The sequence below is a fragment of the Dermochelys coriacea genome, chromosome 11, assembly GCF_009764565.3.
Source record: "Dermochelys coriacea isolate rDerCor1 chromosome 11, rDerCor1.pri.v4, whole genome shotgun sequence".
NCBI classification, from domain to species: Eukaryota; Metazoa; Chordata; order Testudines; family Dermochelyidae; genus Dermochelys; species Dermochelys coriacea.
In genome coordinates, this window is record NC_050078.2 from 47,880,479 (window position 1) to 47,902,898 (window position 22,420).

General features: G+C 41.6%; 1 protein-coding gene across 12 annotated transcripts in view; it reads left to right on the top strand.

Moving 5' to 3' along the window:
- Nucleotides 1-22,165, top strand: part of ITPRID2 (ITPR interacting domain containing 2) — a 63,892-nt gene extending 41,727 nt beyond the window's left edge. For 4 of the 12 annotated variants that reach the window (XM_043505438.1, XM_038421442.2, XM_043505431.1 and 1 more), the window contains 8 exons: nt 3,918-5,117; nt 7,966-8,043; nt 10,014-10,141; nt 11,230-11,380; nt 13,817-13,882; nt 14,695-15,102; nt 20,240-20,364; nt 20,923-22,165. In XM_043505438.1, coding sequence (XP_043361373.1) covers nt 3,918-5,117; nt 7,966-8,043; nt 10,014-10,141; nt 11,230-11,380; nt 13,817-13,882; nt 14,695-15,102; nt 20,240-20,350 — 2,142 coding nt within the window. In that variant the 3' untranslated portion in view covers nt 20,351-20,364; nt 20,923-22,165. The remainder of the gene's footprint in view (nt 1-3,917; nt 5,118-7,965; nt 8,044-10,013; nt 10,142-11,229; nt 11,381-13,816; nt 13,883-14,694; nt 15,103-20,239; nt 20,365-20,922) is intronic. The other 8 variants (XM_038421445.2, XM_043505435.1, XM_043505436.1 and 5 more) reach the window with 3 other exon arrangements.
- Nucleotides 22,166-22,420: the final 255 nt, after the last annotated feature.

Sequence of the window (22,420 nt, forward strand, 5' to 3'; positions counted from 1 at the left end):
GAAGGTTTTTTGTTGTAATATTGCCACTTTTAGGTCTATAATCGAGTGACCAGAGATATTGAAGTGTTCTCTGACTGGCTTTTGAATGTTATAATTCTTGATGTCTGATTTGTGTCCATCTATTCTTTTACGTAGAGACTGTCTGGTTTGGCCAATGTACATGGCAGAGGGGCATTGCTGGCGCATGATGGCGTATATCACATTGGTAGATGTGCAGGTGAACGAGCCTCTGATAGCGTGACTGTTTTGATTAGGCCCTATGATGGTGTACCCTGAATAGATAAGTGGACACAGTTGGCAACGGGCTTTGTTGCAAGGATAGGTTCCTGGGTTAGTGTTTTTGTTGTGTGGCGTATGATTGCTGGTGAATATTTGCTTCAGGTTGGGGGGGCTGTCTGTAAGCGAGGACTGGCCTGTCTCCCAAGATCTGTGAGATGATGGGTCGTCCTTCAGGATAGGTTGTAGATCCTTGGTGATGCGTTGGAGAGGTTTTAGTTGGGGGCTGAAGCTGATGGCTAGTGGCGTTCTGTTATTTTCTTTGTTGGGCCTGTCCTGTAGTAGGTAACTTCTGGGTACTCTTCTGGCTCTGTCAACCTGTTTCTTCACTTCAGCAGGTGGGTATTGTAGTTGTAAGAACGCTTGATAGAGATCTTGTAGGTGTTTGTCTCTGTCTGAGGGGTTGGAGCAAATGCGGTTGTATCTTCAAGCTTGGCTGTAGACAATGGATCGTGTGGTATGGTCTGGATGAAAGCTGGAGGCATGTAGTTAAGTACAGCAGTCAGTAGGTTTCCGATATAGGGTGGTGTTTATGTGACCATCGCTTATTAGCACCGTAGTGTCCAGGAAGTGGATCTCTTGTGTGGATTGGTCCAGGCTGAGGTTGATGGTGGGATGGAAATTGTTGAAATCATGGTGGAATTCCTCAAGGGCTTCTTTTCCAGGGGTCCAGATGACAAAGATGTCATCAATGTAGCACAAGTAGAGTAGAGGCATTAGGGGAAGAGAGCTGAGGAAGCGTTGTTCTAAGTCAGCCATAAAAATGTTGGCATACTGTGGGGCCATGTGGGAACCCATAGCAGTGCCGCTGACTTGAAGGTATACATTGTCCTCACCTGTAACTATTTCACATTTGGGGACAAAGTCACAAAGTTCAGCCACCAGGTTAGCCGTGACATTATTGGGGATATTGTTCCTGATAGCTTGTAGTCCATCTTTGTGTGGAATGTTGGTGCAGAGGGCTTCTGCATCCATAGTGGCTAGGATGGTGTTTTCAGGAAGATCACCGATGGATTGTAGTTTCCTCAGGAAGTCAGAGGTGTCTCGAAGATAGTTAGGAGTGCAGGTAGCGCAGGGACTGAGGAGGATGTCTACATAGCCAGGCAATCCTGCTGTCAAGGTGCCAATGCCTGAGATGATGGGGCGTCCAGGATTTCCAGGTTTATGGATCTTGGGTAGCAGATAGAATACCCCTGGTCGGTATAACAGTAGACAGACAGCTCTGCAAACTTTGTAAGTTACATTGGTTTACATGCGGTATTTCACGAAAATGTTAACATCTGTTGGAGGTGGGAAAACATTGGACGCGCTAATTTCCTTTAGCGTTACATGTTACTTCAGCCTTCCAAACTTATTTGTGATAGTTGTGCAATGTTAACAGAAGCAACAAAGAGATTAATACCTATGAGTATGAAGCTCGTGGCTGGAAATTCTGTTTAGGGCAAAGTGGAGATGAAGATTATTGCCTTATATACTCCATAAATGATCTAGTAATAGTAAACAAATTGATAGAATCTTTATGGTGGTGCAGAGCAATAGAAATCAGAGATGGAAAAAAATTCTTGGGTCTTCTAATGCCAGTGCCATGGCAAGCCCCATATTGTACCCTATACACATTTGTCCTAGTGTCTTGTCCAATCTAGCTTTTAAATGTAGAAGCCCCATTGTCTGGTATCACTTCCCTAGGGGAACCATTCTATAGTCTAATAGAACTCACTTTTCCTGCTATTCCTTTTTATTATTATTTATTATATTACAGTAGTGTCCAAAGGTCCCAGTTAGAATTGGGAGTCCCCATTGTATCTATGCTCTGTTCAAACACATATGCAGACACAGATCCTGCCATGAAAAGCTTACAATCTAATTTAAGACAGGATTCACAAGTGAGCATGATTGAACAGTGAGAGGGAGAGAAAGATAGGATAAGGTTAACAGTGGTAAATTCCAAAGAGTTACATAGGCTAGCACAGGGCTGGGCAAACTTGTTGGCCTGAGGGCCACATCTGGGTATGGAAATTGTATAGTGGGTCATGAATGCTCATGAAATTGGGGGTTGAGGTATAGGAGGGGGTGAGGGCTCTGGGGTGAGGCCAGGGATGAGGGGTTTGGGGATGCAGGAGGAGGCTGTGGGTGGAGCATAGGGGTTTGGAGTATGGGAGGGGGCTCCAGGGGTTGGGGTGGGGCAGGGGGTTCAGACTCTGGGTTGGGAGGTGTAGGTTCCAGGATGGGGACAGAAATGAGGGGTTCAGGGTACAGGAGGGGGCTCTGGACTGGAGTGGGGTGTGGGGGTTGAGGGCTCCGGCTGGGGGTGCGGGCTCTGGGGTGGGGCTAGGGATGAAGGGTTTGGGCTGGGACTGAGGGGTTTGGAGGGCAGGAGGGGGATCGGGCTGGGGCAGGGGATTGGGGCGTGGGAGGAAGTCGGGGTGCAGGCTCCAGGCCGTGCTTACCAGAAGCAGCGGCATGTTCCTGCTCTGGCTCCTACACAGAGGTGCGGCACTGGCCAGGTGGCTCTGTGCGCCACCCTGTCTGCAGGTGCCACCCTTGCAGCTCCCATTGGCCGGGAACCACAGCCAATGGGAGCTGCAGTGCCAGCACTTGGGGTGGGGGCAGCATGTGGAGCCCCCTTGCTGCCCCTATGTGTAGGAGCTGGAGACGGGACATGCCACTGCTTCTGGGAGCCTTGTGGAGCCATGGCACATGTGGAGCGGGGCAAGCCCCTGATCCCGCTCCCCAGCAGGAGCAGGGCAAGCCCCTGACCCCGCTCCCTGGTGGGAGTTTAAGGGCTGGATCAAAAGGTCTGATGGGCTGGATGCGGCCGTGGTTGCCCCCCCCCCCCCCCCCGGGCTAGTAACATGTGGAACATGTAGAATCATAGAATATCAGGGTTGGAAGGGATTTCAGGAGCTTGATGGTTCCAAGTCATGTAACAGTACTGGGATTTTGTGTGTGTTCTTAAATAAATGAAATATGTGTTCAGCCTAAATTTTCCCATTCTTAATTTCATCCCATACCTCAAAGTGACACCAAGTGCACTAATCTAATAATTCCTCTCACTCGTTTGTGTCCACCCCTTCTATATACCTAGATATTTCCAAGACAATTATCACCTTCGTGTATCGGTGTTGAATAAGAACCTTCAGATACTAGTGGCATCATATCTGGACACCCTGCTCCCCCATGGTCATAATTTACCTAAAATATATGTATTTGCTATGTTCTAATATTTTTCTTTATGATTCCCTGAAGCCCCCAAATTACTTAGCTCTTTCTCTCTGATCTACCTCAATTTTATATTTCTGACAATGAGGTATCTAGAATGGAACCTAATATTATAAAGTTGTATAGAAAAGACTCTGGCTCACATACTTTGTAACATCTATTTTATTGTATTTGCCGTGGCCTGTTTCAGTGTCATATCTCATTATATACTCCTGTTTAACTTCCTCTCCAATATAGTTCTTTCAGCATTAGTGATTCCCAGATTTCTCCCTCCCATTGAATACCTGTATTTAGGATTATTTTCCCCCAGAAGTATGGACTTTCTCTGTCACTAGCCTGAATTTTATTAAGGTAGCAGTTGTATTCTTAGTGTTCTCTCACTTTCTTTGGCATTTCTCCTATCTCTGCTTTGCCTTTCACAGGTTCATGAGTCTTTGCAGGCTATGGGAAGCAGCGCTGACAGCTGTGACAGTGAAACAACCGTGAAGTCGCTTGGTGAGGAGATTAAGACGCCAATAGCCGAAGAACAGACAGATTTCAATGAGTTTGAGGAAAAGGAGGAATTTCTCCTCATAGAAGTTGAAGTACCTTCTAAGAACAGAACAGGAGATGTTGAGAAAATCATGGAACGTATATCTGATGAGAGCCAAGGTAGCAAAAGCAAGCAGACTCAGACATCAGATATGGGTCAAGGGGATTTCAGTACAGAAAGTGAAGAGGTTTACACTCAGCAGAAGGAATCTGAATTACTAGAGGAAGGCAGTGATGAGAGTGATCTGGACAAAAACAGTGAATACGAGTTTCCCCAGTACCAAACACACCATATTCTCAGATCAATGGCATCCATTGAAAGCAGCAGTTCATCCCCTTCTGCTGTGGACAGGGTTAATGTTGCTTTGCAAAGAGCCCAGACGAAGATCAGCAGCACTTCTGATTCCAAAGAAGGCCGCACTCTACTCATATCAAAAGATCTCCTCCTCTTAAAGCAGAGACACCAGTTTGCTAGATCAGGTTATCCTCTGAGGCGGTCCCAATCCCTTCCTACTACATTACTGAATCCTGTGAGAGTTGTCTCTTCTGTAAATGTCCAGTTATCTCCAGGAAAAGAGACTTTGTGCAGTCCCCCTTCTTTCACCTACAAGTATACACCCGAAGGGGAAGAGAAACTGGTGGATGAGGACAAGAAATCAGTGACCAAGACAAATGACAGTCCGCCTACCTGTAAATCCACGCTGTTCATTGCCCCTTCGTCCACAAAAAAAGAAACTTCCCAGAGTGGGCTGAAAAGGTCAGTGAATGAATCCAGTCACAACAAATTACAGAGCTGCCCGTTGTCCATACCAGCACACACATCTCAGTCAACATGTTCTCTCCACTCTATTCCTTCTGATTGGCAAGACAGGCCTTTGTGTGAACATATGAGAACACTGAGCAACCATAGCATCCCAAGCATCTCAGGATCTTCCTGCAGTGCACTAGCTTCTGCTTTTGGATGCCCCTACTCTCCAAGGCATGCTGGATATCCTCATCGGCCTCATGCCATTAACCCACCCTCTACTGTTGAAATGCAGTTGCGCAGAGTCCTGCATGATATCCGCAACTCTCTGCAGAATCTCTCTCAGGTAAGAGAGAACCAAATTCAGAGCTGCAGTCAAAAGGGGTTTTTTGGTGGTTGTGCTGTTGAAGTCAATGCAAAATGTTAATCTAGTCTTTAATGTGACCTGGATTTATCCCATGTGTGTTCTGTCAAATAAATCAAGTTGTAACATGATGCTCCAAAATGTGACATTTTGTGCAGGGTTAATTTGATGTTAATTATGAACTTCTGCATAAGATCATCTCTCCAACCCCCAGCTGGCTTTGCTTTTACTGGCTTTCCTTAATGCAATTGACACAATGATGATTGTACTTTGTGACAGGTTTCAGAGTAGCAGCCGTGTTAGTCTGTATTCGCAAAAAGAAAAGGAGTACTTGTGGCACTTTAGTCTTTTTTCTTTTTGTACTTTGTGAAATTGTGAAAAAATGAACTGTATTGTCTTACTTAGACTTGCTCAGATTTTTTTTTAACACATTATTATCTTCACCTTCAAGGATCTGCTTAATTCCCTCTTCTTTACTCCATGCCTTCAGTTAGCCAACATTTTCTTTTTTACATTCTCCATCCTGTTTGCTCCACCATTCTCAATACTTCATTAGTCCCTGTATCCCAGGGACATCTCTATCTGTCCATTTGTGCCATCCCTGTATGTGGAACACTGTTCCGGTCCCCAGCCAATCCACAAGATGCTTCACTCTTCCCATTAAAGTCCCTGGTTAAGACCCACTTTTGCCGTAATGCATACGTGAAGCTAGCTAGCTTGGACATCTGATTACTCAGAATAAATACATTAAAATGTAAAACCCACTCTTTACCAAGTTATGCCAGGCACTAGCCCTTGCTGATTAACCTCATAGTCTTATTGATGTCCTTCCTTCTCCACCTTCTCTCTGGCTTGATATCCTCTTCGCTGGCTAACTTTGGCCCTGATCCTGTAGGTTGCTCTGCCTGGGCGTTGGAATCTACATGGTCAGAGCAGTTGCAAGATCAGGGCGTTGGACCCCAGTCCTCTCATGTGAGGTTTGGGGGTGGATTCTTATGCCCCTGTGGAGCCCCATTCATTTTGATGGGTTTGATGCAGGGCAGGGCATCAACTTGCGTGCACACTGTTGCACGTCCAGGACCTCAGTCTGTATGCTCCTTGGCACAGGGATGAAGAGTTCTGTCTGTCAAAAATGCCTCATACATGTGCGGGTGCCAGTGTAATCGATGAATGATAATGAAGTTATTGATCCTTTTGTGGGGTTGCCATTTGTCAAAATTTAGCACCCAGTCTTGGCATAGGGCTGACTATATTGACTTTCAAACCACTGGGACTGCTCAGCACTGTAAGCACTGTGCTGGTAGTACGTGTTTTCAGACTCAGACCTCATGTCTAGATAGAGAATTTTACAGGGAAATTCCTTCCAGTGACAGCATGTATAGACAAGGCTATGGAAGCATTACAGTCTTCTCACCATCATGTTAACTAACCCTGGTGAAGAAGAAGCCACTGGAGCCATGTCTGTAGCAGGATTCTTACTAGTGCGAACACCAAATCAGCTGATGCAAATGAGCATCAGTGGGAATAATTTTTGTAAAATATCCTAATGTAGATAGGGTCTGACACCCACCCATCCCAATCCCACACCAAACATATTCTCAGCCAGGCCAAAGTCTCTATCCTAATTACTATATTTCACTCCATCAGTATTATTACTGGAGATGTTTGCATGAGAATTTGTCTGCTTCTCTTTATTCTTTGTACAAAGTTGTCCTCTGTCATATGACAAGTAATTGCTGCGAAGATGACTGAAAAGTTCCAAACACTAGATTGCAACTTCAGGTCAGGGATAAAGAAGAACAGATAAATTCCAGAGGGTGGGGAAAAGAAGGTCTAAAACCTTATAATGCTCATGTTTAAGCAAACCTCCTCTTACAATGTATTTCAAATTTTCTATGGCATGTCAGTTGCCCTTTGAACTCTCTCAGAATTACATTGGACAAACCACATTTTTCTCAAATGTTTCACCTATGTGCAATTATTTTCAACTGCAGCATGTGTGTACATAAAAAGAAGAGGAGTACTTGCGGCACCTTAGAGACTAACAAATTTATTTGAGCATAAGCTTTCGTGAGCTACAGCTCACTTCATCGGATGTACATGTAACACTTCGCAAATTCTGCCTTGCTGCGCCATTCCTGGATGCAGCAAAACAAAGAAGTGGTTTTCTGAAAAACTATGAAGGCAGGGACCTTTGGATGCAGGCAACAGGTTGACATAAAATACAAAAAGGGCAAATCTGCACAGTGAAGGTGTATATGATCATGATGTCAAAATGGTGCCCTGTTTTTGTTTATACAAATCCTCTTTGCAGCCTAGAGGTGGTAGTTGCTTGTATTCCATTTTTATGCTGCATTAGCAGGTTAGTCAGAACTACTTAAATTTCAAAGACGTTAAACAAATGATATAGGAAACAAACATATCCTTCTTTCCTGTTTCCTGCAGCGGACATGATAACTGCGACATGGTTATTTTTCTATCTCAAGTTTTAATTCAACACTTTGCTGGTACTGAGCCTACAGGAAAACATGCTTCAATGATATCCTGTCTTTTTCCTCTTTGAAGGTTGTTCTGCATGCCCCCCTCACATCAAAACCCCCTTTCATCGTAATTATATCAATTGTAGAGCACGTATTACTACAGAGGCGTTGTTGTTTGACTGGTGCTGCATGTTTTTAATTTTCTTATCAAACTCTGCGCAGCTGACCTCTTTTAGGGTTCTGTACTGCTGTCCATCACCGTAGTGTCTGAGTGTGTGAGGATTGATTTGTAAAATTGTCTTATTGGTGTTTTCAGTTACAGTGGTTTGTCTCTCTTTTTATTTATTTAGTACCCTGTGATGAGAGGACACGATCTTGCTGTTGGCTCCTACAGTACTCACAGATCATCCATTCTACCTCTGTATGAAGTAAGGGACAGTACATTTGTTTTTATTAATAACTAGTAATATTTCAATAGTACCCTGAATGTGCTGTGTACTGTTCAGATACAAGTTACCAAGGCCCGATGAAATACATCCTAGAATACTCAAGGAGCTGAGTGAAGAGATATCTGAGCCATTAGCGATTATCTTTAAAAATCATGGAAGATGGATGAAAGTCCAGAGGACTGGAAATGTAGTGCCAATCTGTCAAAAGGGAAATAAAGACAACCCCGGTAGTTATAGACCAGTCAGCTTAACTTCAGTACCTGGAAAGATAATAGAGCAAATAATTAAGCAATCAATTTGCAGACACCTAGAAGATAATAAGATAAGTAACAATCGACATGGATATGTCGAGAACATATGGTGTCAAACCAACTTAATAGCTTTCTTTGACAGGGTAACAAGCCTTGTGGATAGTGGGGAAGCATTAGATGTGGTATATCTTAACTTTAGTACAGCTTTTGATACTTACTGTCTTGCATGACCTTATCATAAACAAAGTAGGGAAATACAATCTAGATGGAGCTACTATAACTGGTTGGAAAATCATTTCCAGAGGGTAGTTATCAGTGGTTCACAACCTAGCTGGAACGGGATATCAAGTGGGGTCCTGTAGGGATTGGTTCTGGGTCCGATTCAGTTCAATATCTTCATCAGTGATTTAGATAATGCCATAATGTTTGTGGATAATACTGAGCTGGGAGGGGTTGCAAATGCTTTGGAGAATAGGATTAAAATTCAAAATGATCTGGGTAAACTGGAGAAATGGTCTGAAGTAAATAGGATGAAATTCAATAAGGACAAATGCAAAATACTCCACTTAGGAAGGAATAATCAGTTGCACATGTACAAAATGGGAAATCACTGCCTAAGAGGGAGTGCTGTGGAAAGGAATCTGGGCATCATAGTGGATGGATCACAAGCTAAATGTAAGTCAACAGTGTAACACTGCTGCAAAAAAAAAGTAAACATCATTCTGGAATGTATTCGCAGTAGTGTTGTAAGCAAGACACAAGAAGTAATTCTTCCCCTCTGTACCGCTTTGATTAGGCCTCAACTGGAGTATTGTATCCAGTTCTGGGTGCCAAGTTTCAGGAAGATGTGGACAAATTGGAGAAAGGCCAGAGAAGAGCAACAAATATGATTAAATGTCTAGAAAACATGAGCTATGAGGGAAGATTGAAAAATGAGTTTGTTTAGTCTGGAGAAGAGAAGACTGAGAGGGGACATAACAGTTTTCAAGTACATAAAAGGTTGTTACTAGGAGGAGGGAGAAAAATTGTTCTTGTTAGCCTCTGAGGATAGTACAAGAAGCAATGGGCTTAAATTGCAATAATGGCCGTTTAGGTTGGACATTAGGAAAAACTTCCTCACTGTCGGAGTGGTTAAGCCCTGGAATAAATTGCCTAGGGAGGTTGTGGAATCTCCATCACTGGAGATTTTTAAGAGCAGGTTAGACAAATGGCTATCAGGGATGGTCTAGATAATACTTAGTTCTATGTTGAGTGCAGGGGACTGGACTAGATGACCTCTTGAGGTTCCCTTCAAGTCCTATGATTCTATAATGACACAGGCACTGCTCTAAAGAGCTTACAAATAGGGGCCCAATCTCTCAAACACTCATGTATGTAATTTGTTTTAATACGAGTAGTCGTATTGAAGTGAGTGGAACGAGCTTCATGTTGAAAGTTATCCATGGGAGTGAGTGTCTACAGGGTCAGACACTAAAAGTTAAGCCCAAATCTCTCAGTAGTTTTTTAAACTGGCTGCTTTTCTGTGTCTTAGCTACTTCAGCCTGTGACTCCAGTCATGTAACCTGTGGGTGGGCCTTTGTGTGAAAGTCAGTGGAGTTCTGCATGTGGGTGGAGGTCCACCTGTGTGGATCCAATTGTAGGATCAGGGCCTATAAACAACATTCCGTGTGTGACACCTTCTTGTTCATACCTTTCTAGAATACTTTTCAGGAACTACAGGTAGTGAGGCGGAGTCTAAACCTATTTAGAACACAAATGATGGATTTGGAGTTGACTATGTTGCGTCAGCAAACAACAGTTTATCAGCACATGACTGAAGAAGAAAGGTAAATATAACTGTTTATGGGTTTTTTTTAAAAAAAGAGAAAGTAAGCACATCTAAACTTATTTCGTCCAACAGAAATTATTATATGATAGGGACCTGCTCCTGTTCCCATTGAAGTTAAAGGCAATTTTCTCATTGACTTGTCATTCAGCAGGACGAGGCCTGAATTTTCTCTCACATTTTGGTTACTATCTCCCCATCCCCATGCCTGTAATTCTTCTCTTCTGGTTTTTCTGGTCCGCCTTTTGCACCAGTCAGCAGAACCCTTGTCTCACTCCCCTGCATGTTTTTGATAGATGTGGGTTTTAATGAGCTTTTATCAAAGGCCATTTGTAATTTTTTTAGGTTAAATGTTTTTGGTTTAGATATTTTTCTCTCTCCCCTTTATACAGAAATAAATACATTGCAAAGTGTTCAGATGTTCTTTCAACCTCCAGCTGCCACGTGTAGTTTAAAAATTATTTTAGCAATGTTTAACTGTCCTGACCATGGATTTCAATAAGAGCTTCATCCAGCTGATCTGGAACAGTTTTAAATATTGCTCATCTACTTCACACATTTAAAGTAGCTCTTGACTTGTCTAATTCAAAACTAATTAAATTCACAAGCAGTTTGCCTGCTGATAATGGCCTCTTGACCCTGTTGCTACCACTGCTTGTGAAGAGAGAACCAGGCAGGAGAAATAAATTTTGATCATGATGTTGCTGTTGATTTTTTTTTTAAATTTTAAAACTAATCCATTTAAAAAATGTGTATAAATGTCTAAACTCCATATGCTTGACTCTATTGAATTTAATTTGAAACTTGTGGAACACATCCCTGTTATGCAGAAAAGGAATGTGGCAGCCAACCCCCCTCTCTTTACAGACAGCCACTGACATAAGTTTTCTCTTTGATTTTATCCTTTTGATCCCTTCCCCTTCACTACTACTCAGATGGCAGCATATTTCCTGTGAAAGAGCATCATTCAATACTGAGGTGCACTGTGGATTCTGGTGTCCTTATTGCCATGGTGCTTAATAGGATGTGATGGATTATGGCTCTTGGCTAACAGAATACTGTTGTTCTTTATCATTTACTTGCATATAGATACGAAGCTGATCAACTCCAGAGTTTGAGAAAATCAGTCCGCATGGAGTTACAGGAGCTAGAAATGCAGTTAGAGGAACGTCTACTTGCTCTGGAGGAACAGCTTAGAACTTTACATATGTCTTCACCTTACAGACCTCAGACGCTCACAGTGCGTGTTGCTCTGTAATAAGTATTCATATATCTTAGCAGCGCGTTTACTTTAATTGCATGCTGAAGTAAACCACAAGGTCTCCCTTACAGTGCAGAAAACACCAACTTGGAAATCAAAATAGTCTCCAACCAAAGCTTTGAATATTTTCCTTGACTAGTTGGGAAAATAATCTGTTGAATCTTGGAGGTGTGTTTTTTTAGTTTTAGTTCAGAAGTGACACTTCATTGTTATCTGTCAGGGGGTCTTTCAAATTTGAAGAGGAAATCCAAGCTCAGGGAAAACAAACTAAAATACAGGGTTCAGAGTAGCAGCCGTGTTAGTCTGTATTCGCAAAAAGAAAAGGAGTACTTGTGGCACCTTAGAGACTAACAAATTTATTAGAGCATAAGCTTTCGTGAGTGAGCTGTAGCTCACGAAAGCTTATGCTCAAATAAATTTGTTAGTCTCTAAGGTGCCACAAGTACTCCTTTTCTTTAAACTAAAATACAATGTTCCCCACTTTGAGGCTAAACTATTAACACCTAGCTGTGCAGATTTTGTTCTCCAACCCTGGGCTTTCATACCTCTTCACTTCTGCCATTCTTCTCCTCTTTCTCCTGTTTTCTTCAATCCCCACCGAAGAAATCTACCTGGACTCCCACAATCGTAATGATCATGCATCACTGCAACCTTAGGGGCTAGAGGTGTTCCCTCAGGAGTTCATCCACACTGCTCCTTTTGCTAGCCAAAAGTCATTGTAGAGAGCAACAGGAGGTGCATATGCCTCAAAGAGGTCAAGTGTGCTACCGCTAGTGTTGCCCACCCAGTGAATGAAGGACTGGACATAGATCCAAAGTTGTCTCTTCTTTTCATTGTGCCATCTTTCTTCTGGTTTCCTTCCCCTTCTCTGTCTCTGCTTTGCTTCCTTTTATTGCTCCTCTTTTGCCACCATCCTACAAACTATATATGTACCCCTACTAAACAATTAAGGAAGCACTAGTAACACAAACATTCTTCTGGAAAAGAAAAGAGACATACACGTGTGTGTCAGAGGGGTAGGAGAAAACCTGTTTCATGTCTTGTCTTTTCTTTAATTCTCCCTCTTCCTCCACCCTCTCAAAGTACTCTTGTGTCTCTGCTGACACTGATGAGAATGACAGTCTCTGACAGTTTCTCTTACCTCTCACAGCCAATGTTGTTATAGGTTTCAGAGTAGCAGCCATGTTAGTCTGTATCCGTAAAAAGAAAAGGAGGGCTTGTGGCACCTTAGATTAACAAAAGTATTCGAGCATAAGCTTTTGTGAGCTACAGCTCACTTCATTGGATGCATACAGTGGAAAATACAGTGGGGAGATTTTATATATACAGAGAACATGAAATAATGGGTGTTACCATACAGACTGTAACAAGAGTGATCAGGAAAGGTGAGCTATTACCAGCAGGAGAGCAGGGGGGAACCTTTTGTAGTGATCATCAAGCTGGGCCATTTCCAGCAGTTTACAAGACCCCTCTGCCATGTACATTGGCCAAACTGGACAGTCTCTACGTAAAAGAATAAATGGACACAAATGAGATGTCAAGAATTATAACATTCAAAAACCAGCCGGAGAAGACTTCAATCTCTTTGGTCATTCGATTACAGACCTAAAAGAGGCAATTCTTCAACAAAAAAACTTCAAAAACAGACTCCAAGGAGAGACTGCTGAATTGGAATTAATTTGCAAACTGGATACAATTAACTTAGGCTTGAATAAAGACTGGGAGTGGATGTGTCATTACACAAAGTAAAACTATTTCCCCTTGTTTATTTCCCCTCTTACTGTTCTTGTAAACTGCTGGAAATGGCCTACCTTGATTATCACTACAAAAGGTTTCCCCTCCTCCCCCCACTCTCCTGTTGGTAATAGCTCACCTTTCCTGGTCACTCTTGTTATAGTCTGTATGGTAACACCCATTGTTTCATGTTCTCTGTGTATATAAAATCTCCCCACTATATTTTCCACTGTATGCATCCAATGAAGTGAGCTGTAGCTCATGAAAGCTTATGCTCGAATAAATTTGTTAGTCTCTAAGGTGCCACAAGTACTCCTTTTCTTTTTAATGTTGTTATAGAAGTTCTGTGTGCAGGAGCAGCAGGGACACAGGCCAGATCCTCCTCTGTGGGACTCTGTCATGGAGAAATTTTTGAAGCACAGGAAAAACTGAGATTACTGTGATCCAAAGCCAAATTTAAAGTCTTGGAGTATTATAAATATACATATATTTTAAAACCTCTCATAGAAAAAGGCCTGCTTTTAAAATGACTGAAATAGACCCTCTTTGACCAGCTTTATATGTGTCCTGATTTCCATGTTTTTACTTCTTCAGAATATTTCTTACTACAAAATATATTTATTAACATTTGACAGCTTAAAAAACCAAACCTCAATACACTAATTTTGCTTAATATTCCAGGGCATGTATGGCAGCCGAAGCACTGATAATCTGTCATGCTTTTCTCCACTGAACGTAATGGAACCAGTAAGTAATTTTGTTTTAAATATTGTTAGAAAAGGCTTTCTTAAGAAAGGTGGGACAGGTTTAATATTTATTAGAGGCCTGATCCTGCAAGCACTTACCCATGTGAGTAGTCCTGTTGAAAACAGTGGCACTGCTCAGGTGATCAAAGAAGCCCATGTACGTAAGTATTTGCATGATCTAGCTTATGTTTTAGGAGAAATGTATGGAGGGCAGATGTTGCTTGGGATTGGTTAGCTATTGTTGGCACATGGTGAGGTTGCTGCAATACTTCTCTTTTATGCTATGGTCAGTTGTTTGCAGTTCCAGGAGCCTTGAATAAGTACCCTTTTTGTCATTAATTTATTTAGATTTAGACAAATAGAACTATAACAGACTTCATAAAAAAAAGCTTTCCAGAATTTGCAGAAACATAGGCATCTTTCAGTTGCTTTAATGGGGGAGAAACAATTCAAGACTTACGGATATTTTTCATCAGCTTTGACTGGGTGCATCCATTGTTACAAAAGTCAGTGGTTTGCAGCACTGCAGTCATTTTTATTTAATTTGGCTTTAAATAAAAGATCCTTGGTTGCAGTCACAAAGGCAAAGCATGTACATATCATGGAATGACTAAGTGACTGAATACATAAGAAAAATAGGGAGAGTCCTGTCTGCACATGACTTATGTCGTTCTGCAGAACAGTGTGACTTGGCTTTGCCTGTGAGGTGCACAGGCAACACGCCAGCGAGTACCATTTTTCTAGTTTGTTGTCTTAAGTCATTATAGAAAATACAAGGGGAAATAATACAAACTAGTTTCTCTGCACTCCTAGGTCTCTGAACTTATTCGAGAGCAGTCGTTTCTGAAGTCAGAGTTGGGACTGGGAGAGTTTGGTTTGGAAACTTTTCCAGCAGAAGGATCGGAGTCGGTGTTCTCTCATGGAAACTCGGATTCTTCTTCAGTGTGCTCCAGTCACACAAGTAGAAAAGCTGCTGTAAACTCATCAGAGCTGCCTGGAAAATCCAAGACCCAAAGCAAGAAGTTATACCGAGCATCTGTTGCCTTAACGCCCACCCCACCGGCAAGAGCAGGCACTGGGCAGCAAGCTGAGTGCTCTGAGGAGCCGGTAGACTCCAAATCAGAGGTGGAACAAAAACTTGAAAAAGTACCTCTTTTGCCTTCAATGGATGAAATTCACAGAAGTGTGGAGAATGAGGAGCTGCAGCAAGTCATACGGGAGGTGAGAAAAGATGGTCAGTCTACTGGGGTCCTGGGTTTTTAAAATGTTGCTTAGTTGAGGTTGTAGTTGTACTGCACTTAACTCTTTGACACTGGGAGGATCCTCTCCCCCCGCCCTCCCTGCAAACTCACTGGAGCCTGCAGCATTGGACCTGCTGTCAGCCACCAATGGGTTGAATCATAATTGTTTGTTATATCTGAGAAAAACAGTTAACAGCATCTTCTAGAGCAGTGGTTCTCAAAGCTGGTCTGCCGCTTGTTCAGGGAAAGCTCCTGGTGGGCCAGGTTGGTTTGTTTACCTGCTGTGTCCGTAGGTTCGGCCGATCGCGGCTCCCACTGGCAGCGGTTCGCCGCTCCAGGCCAGTGCAGGCTGTGAGAAGGGCAGCCAGCACGTCCCTCAGCCTGCGCCGCTTCCTGCAGCCCCCATTGGCCTGGAGCAGCGAACTGCGGCCAGTGGGAGCCGCGATCGACTGAACCTGTGGACGCGGCAGGTAAACAAACCGGCCTGGCCAGCCAGGAGCTTTCCCTAAACAAGTGGCAGACCGGCTTTGAGAACCAGTGTTCTAGACCACATAAAGGATAACTGATTAGTACCAAGGGGATGGTAAGGAAGAGCCCTTCAGGGCCTCTGCTTGGTAGCATTGAAAGCATGTTAGACTTCAAACTAAAATTACGCTGGAAGGTGTTTCTCTCTGAAGTTCATCTGGCAGTAAGGGCTATTTGGGTTAATTTATTGATGAAACATTGTATCCAAAAGGTCTCAACAGTAGATTTTAAGGAGATTACTCTCTACCTCTTTCCCTGCCCTTCCCCCAAAACCATTGCTGGTTCTAGGAGTGTGACTGGAGTAAGCTGTGGTCAGAACAAATGACTCCAGCTCTTCTGAACCATTATAGTGATCCCCATCTGTGTGTATGTGTTTGGACCAGTTATCTGTTGTCTGTGAAAGAAAGGGGGGGGGGGGGTTGGTTGCCACATTCTTCTTCTGCAGGTTTGGTTTTAAAATAGGACAGTGACATATTTTCTTAATTGCATGTAACTGGCCATGATAGTTCAAATTTCATGACACTGAAAATGCCAGGGAAAAGGAAATCAAATATTTTTCTCCCGGAAGTGCTCCTGTGGGAATGTGCTCATCTTAAGTGATCACTCTCCTTACAGTGTGTATGTAAAACCCATTGTTTCATGTTCTCTGTGTGTGTATATAAATCTCCTCACTGTATTTTCCACCAAATGCATCCGATGAAGTGAGCTGTAGCTCACGAAAGCTTATGCTCAAATAAATTTTAGTCTCTAAGGTGCCACAAGTACTCCTTTTCTTTTTGTGGGAATGTGGACTTTTCGCTCTGTGCACTGAGCACAGGAATGGGAAACAGAAAGTTTTAATCCCAGCTCTGAAAATGACTCACTGGCCTTCAGCAGGTCACTTAAGGCTCAATTGTGGCTTTGCCGTGAACCCTGAGAAAGGGCAGCATGCAGTTGTGCTGTCCCAGGAGCACACCACAACCAAATTGTAACACTCTGAGCCTCAGTCTAATACCTGGTCCCCAGTTGCTCCAGGATGTTGGGGGTGGGGAAGTAATCTGATCCAGCTCTATACATAGTAGAGTTGTACAAATTACTTCCTCAAGCAGGCCAGTTTAGCTCCACCTACCTGTGTGGAAGGAAAAGTAGCAGCCCTAGGGAGATTGCCTTCCACCACCCTCCTTCCCCTGTGTTGCCACCCACAATGCAGATAGTACTGTTAGATCACTTTACATCTTCAAGGCACCGTGAAAATATTAAATATGCTTCACCCCACCACTATGAAGCAGGCACGTAAATAATAATTCCATTTTACAGGTGGAGAAACAGACAGAGGTGGGGTCAACTTGCAATCCTAGCTATGCTACCAGACTTTGGGAGGGAGCGGGGAGGGTAAAGGAGCATGAAGCCCCCCCCCCCCTTATTCCTACTTATACAGGCTAAGTTCTGAGCTCCCTCAGTTCTCCACAAAAGCATTGAAACTTTGTGCTCTGGTAGAAAAACTTAACAATGAAAATAAAGAATCCTTGAAGTTTTCAAACATCCAGAATTTTTCTGTGCCATTAAACTTAGAAGGGCAGGAATGCTTACACTGTAAAATGGAGCACAGAATAGTAAATGATATAATACAAGTTCTTGAGAGCATGACCTCTAGTTTGAGAAGAGACTGAAGGAATTTAATCTGTTTAGATCTGGGTAACTGCCTAACTAGACAAAGAAAAGAGAGAGAAAACTGCAGTACAATGGCTGGACACCAGTGTTAAAATTGAGTGAAGTACTAATGTTACAACAGGATACATATAGCTTAGCTAATATGGAAAACACTTTGGCAGTGCGGTCAAACAGACGGGGGTCCAGCTTCCAATACCCTTGCTCACCCTAAATAGTACCTTACACCCATGAGTAGCCCCACTGAAGTAACTGGGACTATTTGTAGAGTGTGGCCCTATGCAATGTGAGTAAGGGTTTCCCAACGTGGCTGTTAGTGAGATACACCTGGAGTGATTGATTGCATCCTTGTATCTGTGATCAGCACTAAGAAGTAGACATTTGCTACCTGCCATTGCACCGGGGGGTTGAGATACTACCATTTACCCCTCTACATAGAATAGAAAGTAACTGTGTGGTAAATGGTTTTGTTTTTTAATGGCATCCAGTAGAGTAACTCAAGGAAAGGTGAGAGAAGTTCTGGAAACTGCCTACTTGATTCAGGTGACAGGACCAGGTAGAGACCAGGCAGCCCATTTTACCGTTCTACATTTGGTCTTGCAAAGAAGCCCTAATGTTGCATTTGTGACATCTCTATGGTTCTTTCGGCAACAGACTAATGTCATATGTGGGATTATGATATCATTGCCGGATGTTGCAGAAGAAGAAGCTGAGAGAGGAAGGAGAAAGTTATAATTCAAACAGTATGTAAGAGTAGTCCAGGAAACAAAGAAAAATGGAGTCAAGTATGCTGATGTTTCAGGAAATGTTCTTTTCAAATGTACTTCAGTGTGGAAGTTTCTCTTTAAACATTTTAGGTGATAGGAAATAAAAAAAGATGTACACTCTGAAGAGAGATTCATGGCATTTGTCCGAGTTTTCTGAGGTTTCTGTACATTCAGTGCAATAGCCTTTTAACTCTGAAGACTGGGATTCAAATATGTTGACTTAGTTGGGCTTGACTCACTCCACAGGTGATGTTTGAACACATAACAAAGTTGCCACACAGTTTAACCGTTTTAGCAGCCTACTCAGGAGAGATTCAGGCCCAAAATCGGAACTGTTTTGAAGGTCAGGATTTAGGTGAATTGGCATAGGAGTGTCTGGAAGTTTTTTTGCAGAGTCTGCAAATGCTACTGAGTACTATTCATGAGAATCTTTCCATTTCATAAGCATTAAAATGACCACAAACTGAAAAGTGTCATCCTTGTGTAACTCCATTGTTAGCACTGGAATTCTTTTTTTGTTGGAGAAGGAAAGGAAATCTATTAGTATGCATTCTTGGTATGTGCCTTCACAAATACTAAACCCATTGCTTATTAAATAATGCCGCCCCTTCTGTATAGCCACATGATCTCATGTTGGAGAAGGAGAAAGTATGTAGTGTTTCAGAATATGCTTGGGTGGACTGTGGTGTATGGGAGCTTTGACCAATAACTATTTACTGGTTTAAAAAAAAAAACACCTTAACGGCTAGCTCTGAGTAAATGAACTCACTCCCACAGAAGGGAATTCAGCAATGTTAAATGTCAAAGTACTGAACACTGCTTGTCTTGTTTGATGAAAGTACAATCTTGCCTCCACTGAAATATCACTTACAGTGCTTGCTTCTTCACTCTTAAATCACAGCATTGTAAGAAGTGAAAATGGGTTCTTTATTATTCTGCATGTTGTTTAACAAAATTAAAGAAGCTGGTTTTTAGGATGATGATGATTTGACTGTCCCTGATGTGGGAGAATCTTAATGAAATTGTACTTTAATGAAGTTTGACATCCTATAAGCACCTTCATTTGAATGAATGGAATATTAGTATATTAGATGGCTCAGGGAATTGATTGGTTATGTGAGATGGATTCTTTCCTTCTGTGTCTCCTGTTCAAATCCAGCTCAGTTTGGTAGTGACCAAAAACTGTTGCAACCTTTTGGCTATTTGGTAGCCTGTCTGATTCTGTCCCTACATGGTTGTGTATTATATAATACAAAATTGCCACTACTATTGGCACTAGTGAGTAGTCTCAGAAGAGGCACTAAGAGATTAACTGGCATGGAGACTAAGTCTTTCAGCCTTAAATATTTTTTTAATTCATGTCAGGTCCGTGTAATACACTGCTGTAGTACCACCTTGTCTGCTCATCGTGGTCTTTCTTTTCCTTTACTGAAACCTGTAGTGATCTGCTCATTCTCTGCTCCTCCCCATCTCCAACTAGGATCTCACCAGCATTAAATCACCTTTAAATTTTTATATGTAAGCCTAACTAACAGATTTTAATAGAAATTATGTGAAAAAGCCTTTGCCAGCATAAGTAGTATTCCAATGGCAAACTGGGTAATGTGAGTGGGCAGGTGTTTTTCTGCTAAAAATAAACCCTCATGAATATTGTAAATTTGTTTCCTTGATTTATATTAAATCGTGGTCCTAGCCAAAGCCCCGCCCACCATTTAGATTAACTACTTCATGAATTGGAGTGGGGATTGGGGATAGAGGTGTCTTTCGGTCTTGCGGACCTTCTCCAGAGATCTATTTGCACTGTAAAGATTGCTCCGTTTAGGGTGTTTTCAGTGCATATTTACTAAAATTCTATTCTCACAATTGTAGGTAGTCAGGATTTCATCAGTTTTTAACCTAAAACTGGTAACCCTAGATATAAACAAATATAAATATAAACTGTCTGGAAAGCTACTTAGTTTATAACGCAATAATTTTTCAGAGTCTTTAAATTCGGATGGTCTTCTTTTGCAATACAGACTTTTTTCCATCTGTATTTTTTAAAAACATTCATTGCTACTATGGATCCTAGGACATGCAGTTAATATCTAATATGTCTACTATACTGTGCAATTTTACCCTCTGCAGAGCTGTGTATAACTTAATGATCTTATAACTCCATTTAATCTTTTTTTTTAGATTAAAGAATCTATTGTTGGTGAAATCAGACGGGAAATAGTAAGTGGATTGTTAGCAGCTGTATCATCCCCAAGTAGATCTGCTAATGCAAAGCAAGATACACAGCCATGAAACAGGTACTACAGGTAATTATGAATTTCGCTGGATTGATTGATTTAGCTTACTGAAATGGAACAACTGGCTGCAGAAGAATTTTTCATTATATAGAATATTTGTATTTTTAAGTGTTAGATTCACTTTTAAGGATTCTTGCACAGTTAAAATATAAAATCCTTTTATACAGCCACAAGAAAGTCAAGCCTTACATTGCTCTTCTCCCCTGAAACCTAAACTATAACAGCTCAGTTGAAGTTTAATTAAAATTAATGAAAGATATATGCCTAAAGCTGTTAGATGGCTTTGAAAACTCCAGCCATCTGATAGTGATGGCCCTTTAACCTGTCAATTTTACTTAATATGTAACATCCTTAACTTCAGTATCTTCAGTGCTCCCTTATGCAACTGTGTTTTCAGTGTAGAGCATATCTTGACTACTGCAAATAAAGGCTATCTAAATAAAAATACATGTTTAGTTATCTAAGCAATTGGCAAGTTTTAAAGGGACACTACTGTGTCACGCTCCTTCATGAATCTAGTCTTGCTCTTAAATTGTAGATATTTCATTGCCTTTTCTTTCTCCAAAGGGTAGGCATGTGGACCAGCAAAGCTGTGGAATTCTGCTCTTGGATGATGTACGCTGGTGAAGGCATCCGTTTATGTACTTGGGCTTCACTACAGCTGCTGAGAGAGGCTACTGTATACAATGCTTAGTTCTATGATGCATTCCTTATTTTTTCTTCTTGAGTCCATATATAGTGATTTAGACACTTTGCTTAGTTTATTACTTTCCATAAACTATCAAGAAAAGTATGGCCATTTGAAAGACCTACTATTTATTTGTATGTCCCTATTGTTAATTTGTGTGTAGTTTATTTCTTTGTGGAGAGGTGTGTCATGAAACTTGATCTAACCAATTTATAAATAACTACATCTTCAGCCTAGCTTTTTTAAATAAAAAACACTGACCTCTATGAGGTATTTACTGTGCAATAACTGATTCACTTTGAGAGCTTGAAACAACCAATAATTGTTTCCACTGCTGTTACTTAGTGCCACTTCAAAAGAAGAAAAATTCTGTTGTAAAAATTTCTATTAACTCTTGGGGAGGTTACTACTAGCAGAGTGGTAGAATGATATGAGGTTACCTAAAACTACTTAAAGTTCTTACACTGAAAGCTTTATCTTTGTGCAGAAGATAACTTCAATTTTATTTTGCTTCCTTACTAGTTCTCCCCCTCCTTGGAAATGTGCCTTATGTTAAACACTGTCTAGGTGTATGTGTTGACTACTTCTCGGTTATATCAAGAGAAGTTTCTTTTCTGTCTTTTATTAAGCAAAATACAATAAAAAGACTGCTCTTGGAAAAGTAATGGGGATGTGTGACTTGGAGTGGATGGGTTACCTTGGTTGTGTTATGGGGAGATTGAAGTAAATGAACCCCCCTCCCACCTTCACTGGTTGTATTGTAGCTTAGGCTATGAAAATGTATTTGTTCCAATGGATAAAATTGGAAGTAAATGGGGTTCATATGTGGTGGTGGTGGTGTGTGTGTGTGTTTGTTTTTGTTTTTTGTGGTCAGATGGACGTTTAGTGGATGTGTAACACAATGTCTGAATGTTGCCGGGATTCTCCTTTTTGTGCCTTTGTCATTTCCAGCTATTAAAAATGTTTATATTGTGTCAGTCTCAATCAAAGAATTAAGGTATAACAATATTCTATAAAAAGTCTTATTTGAAAGATTTATAAATGTGTGTTGGAAGACGCACCTAAGGGCTGATTTTCTAAAACCAGGAATATTAAACCAATAAAGTATTTATTTTGCCTACATATAGTCTTTGCCAGTGTTTTTTTACATTGATGCAGTCGGGTATGTTTTTTCATGTCATTTTGTGCATTCTACTTTTTTGCTTAAAAACATCGATTTTTTTTATCAAATGACAGTCCTTCTTAGAAAATGAGGACATGTGGACCAGAAGAGTAGCATCACAATAGATAACTTAAGTCTGGGGGCTGCAGAAGGCCTCATATGCTGAATTTACCGGACACTTAAGAAATGCGTGAGGTAAATCTAAGGGCACCAAG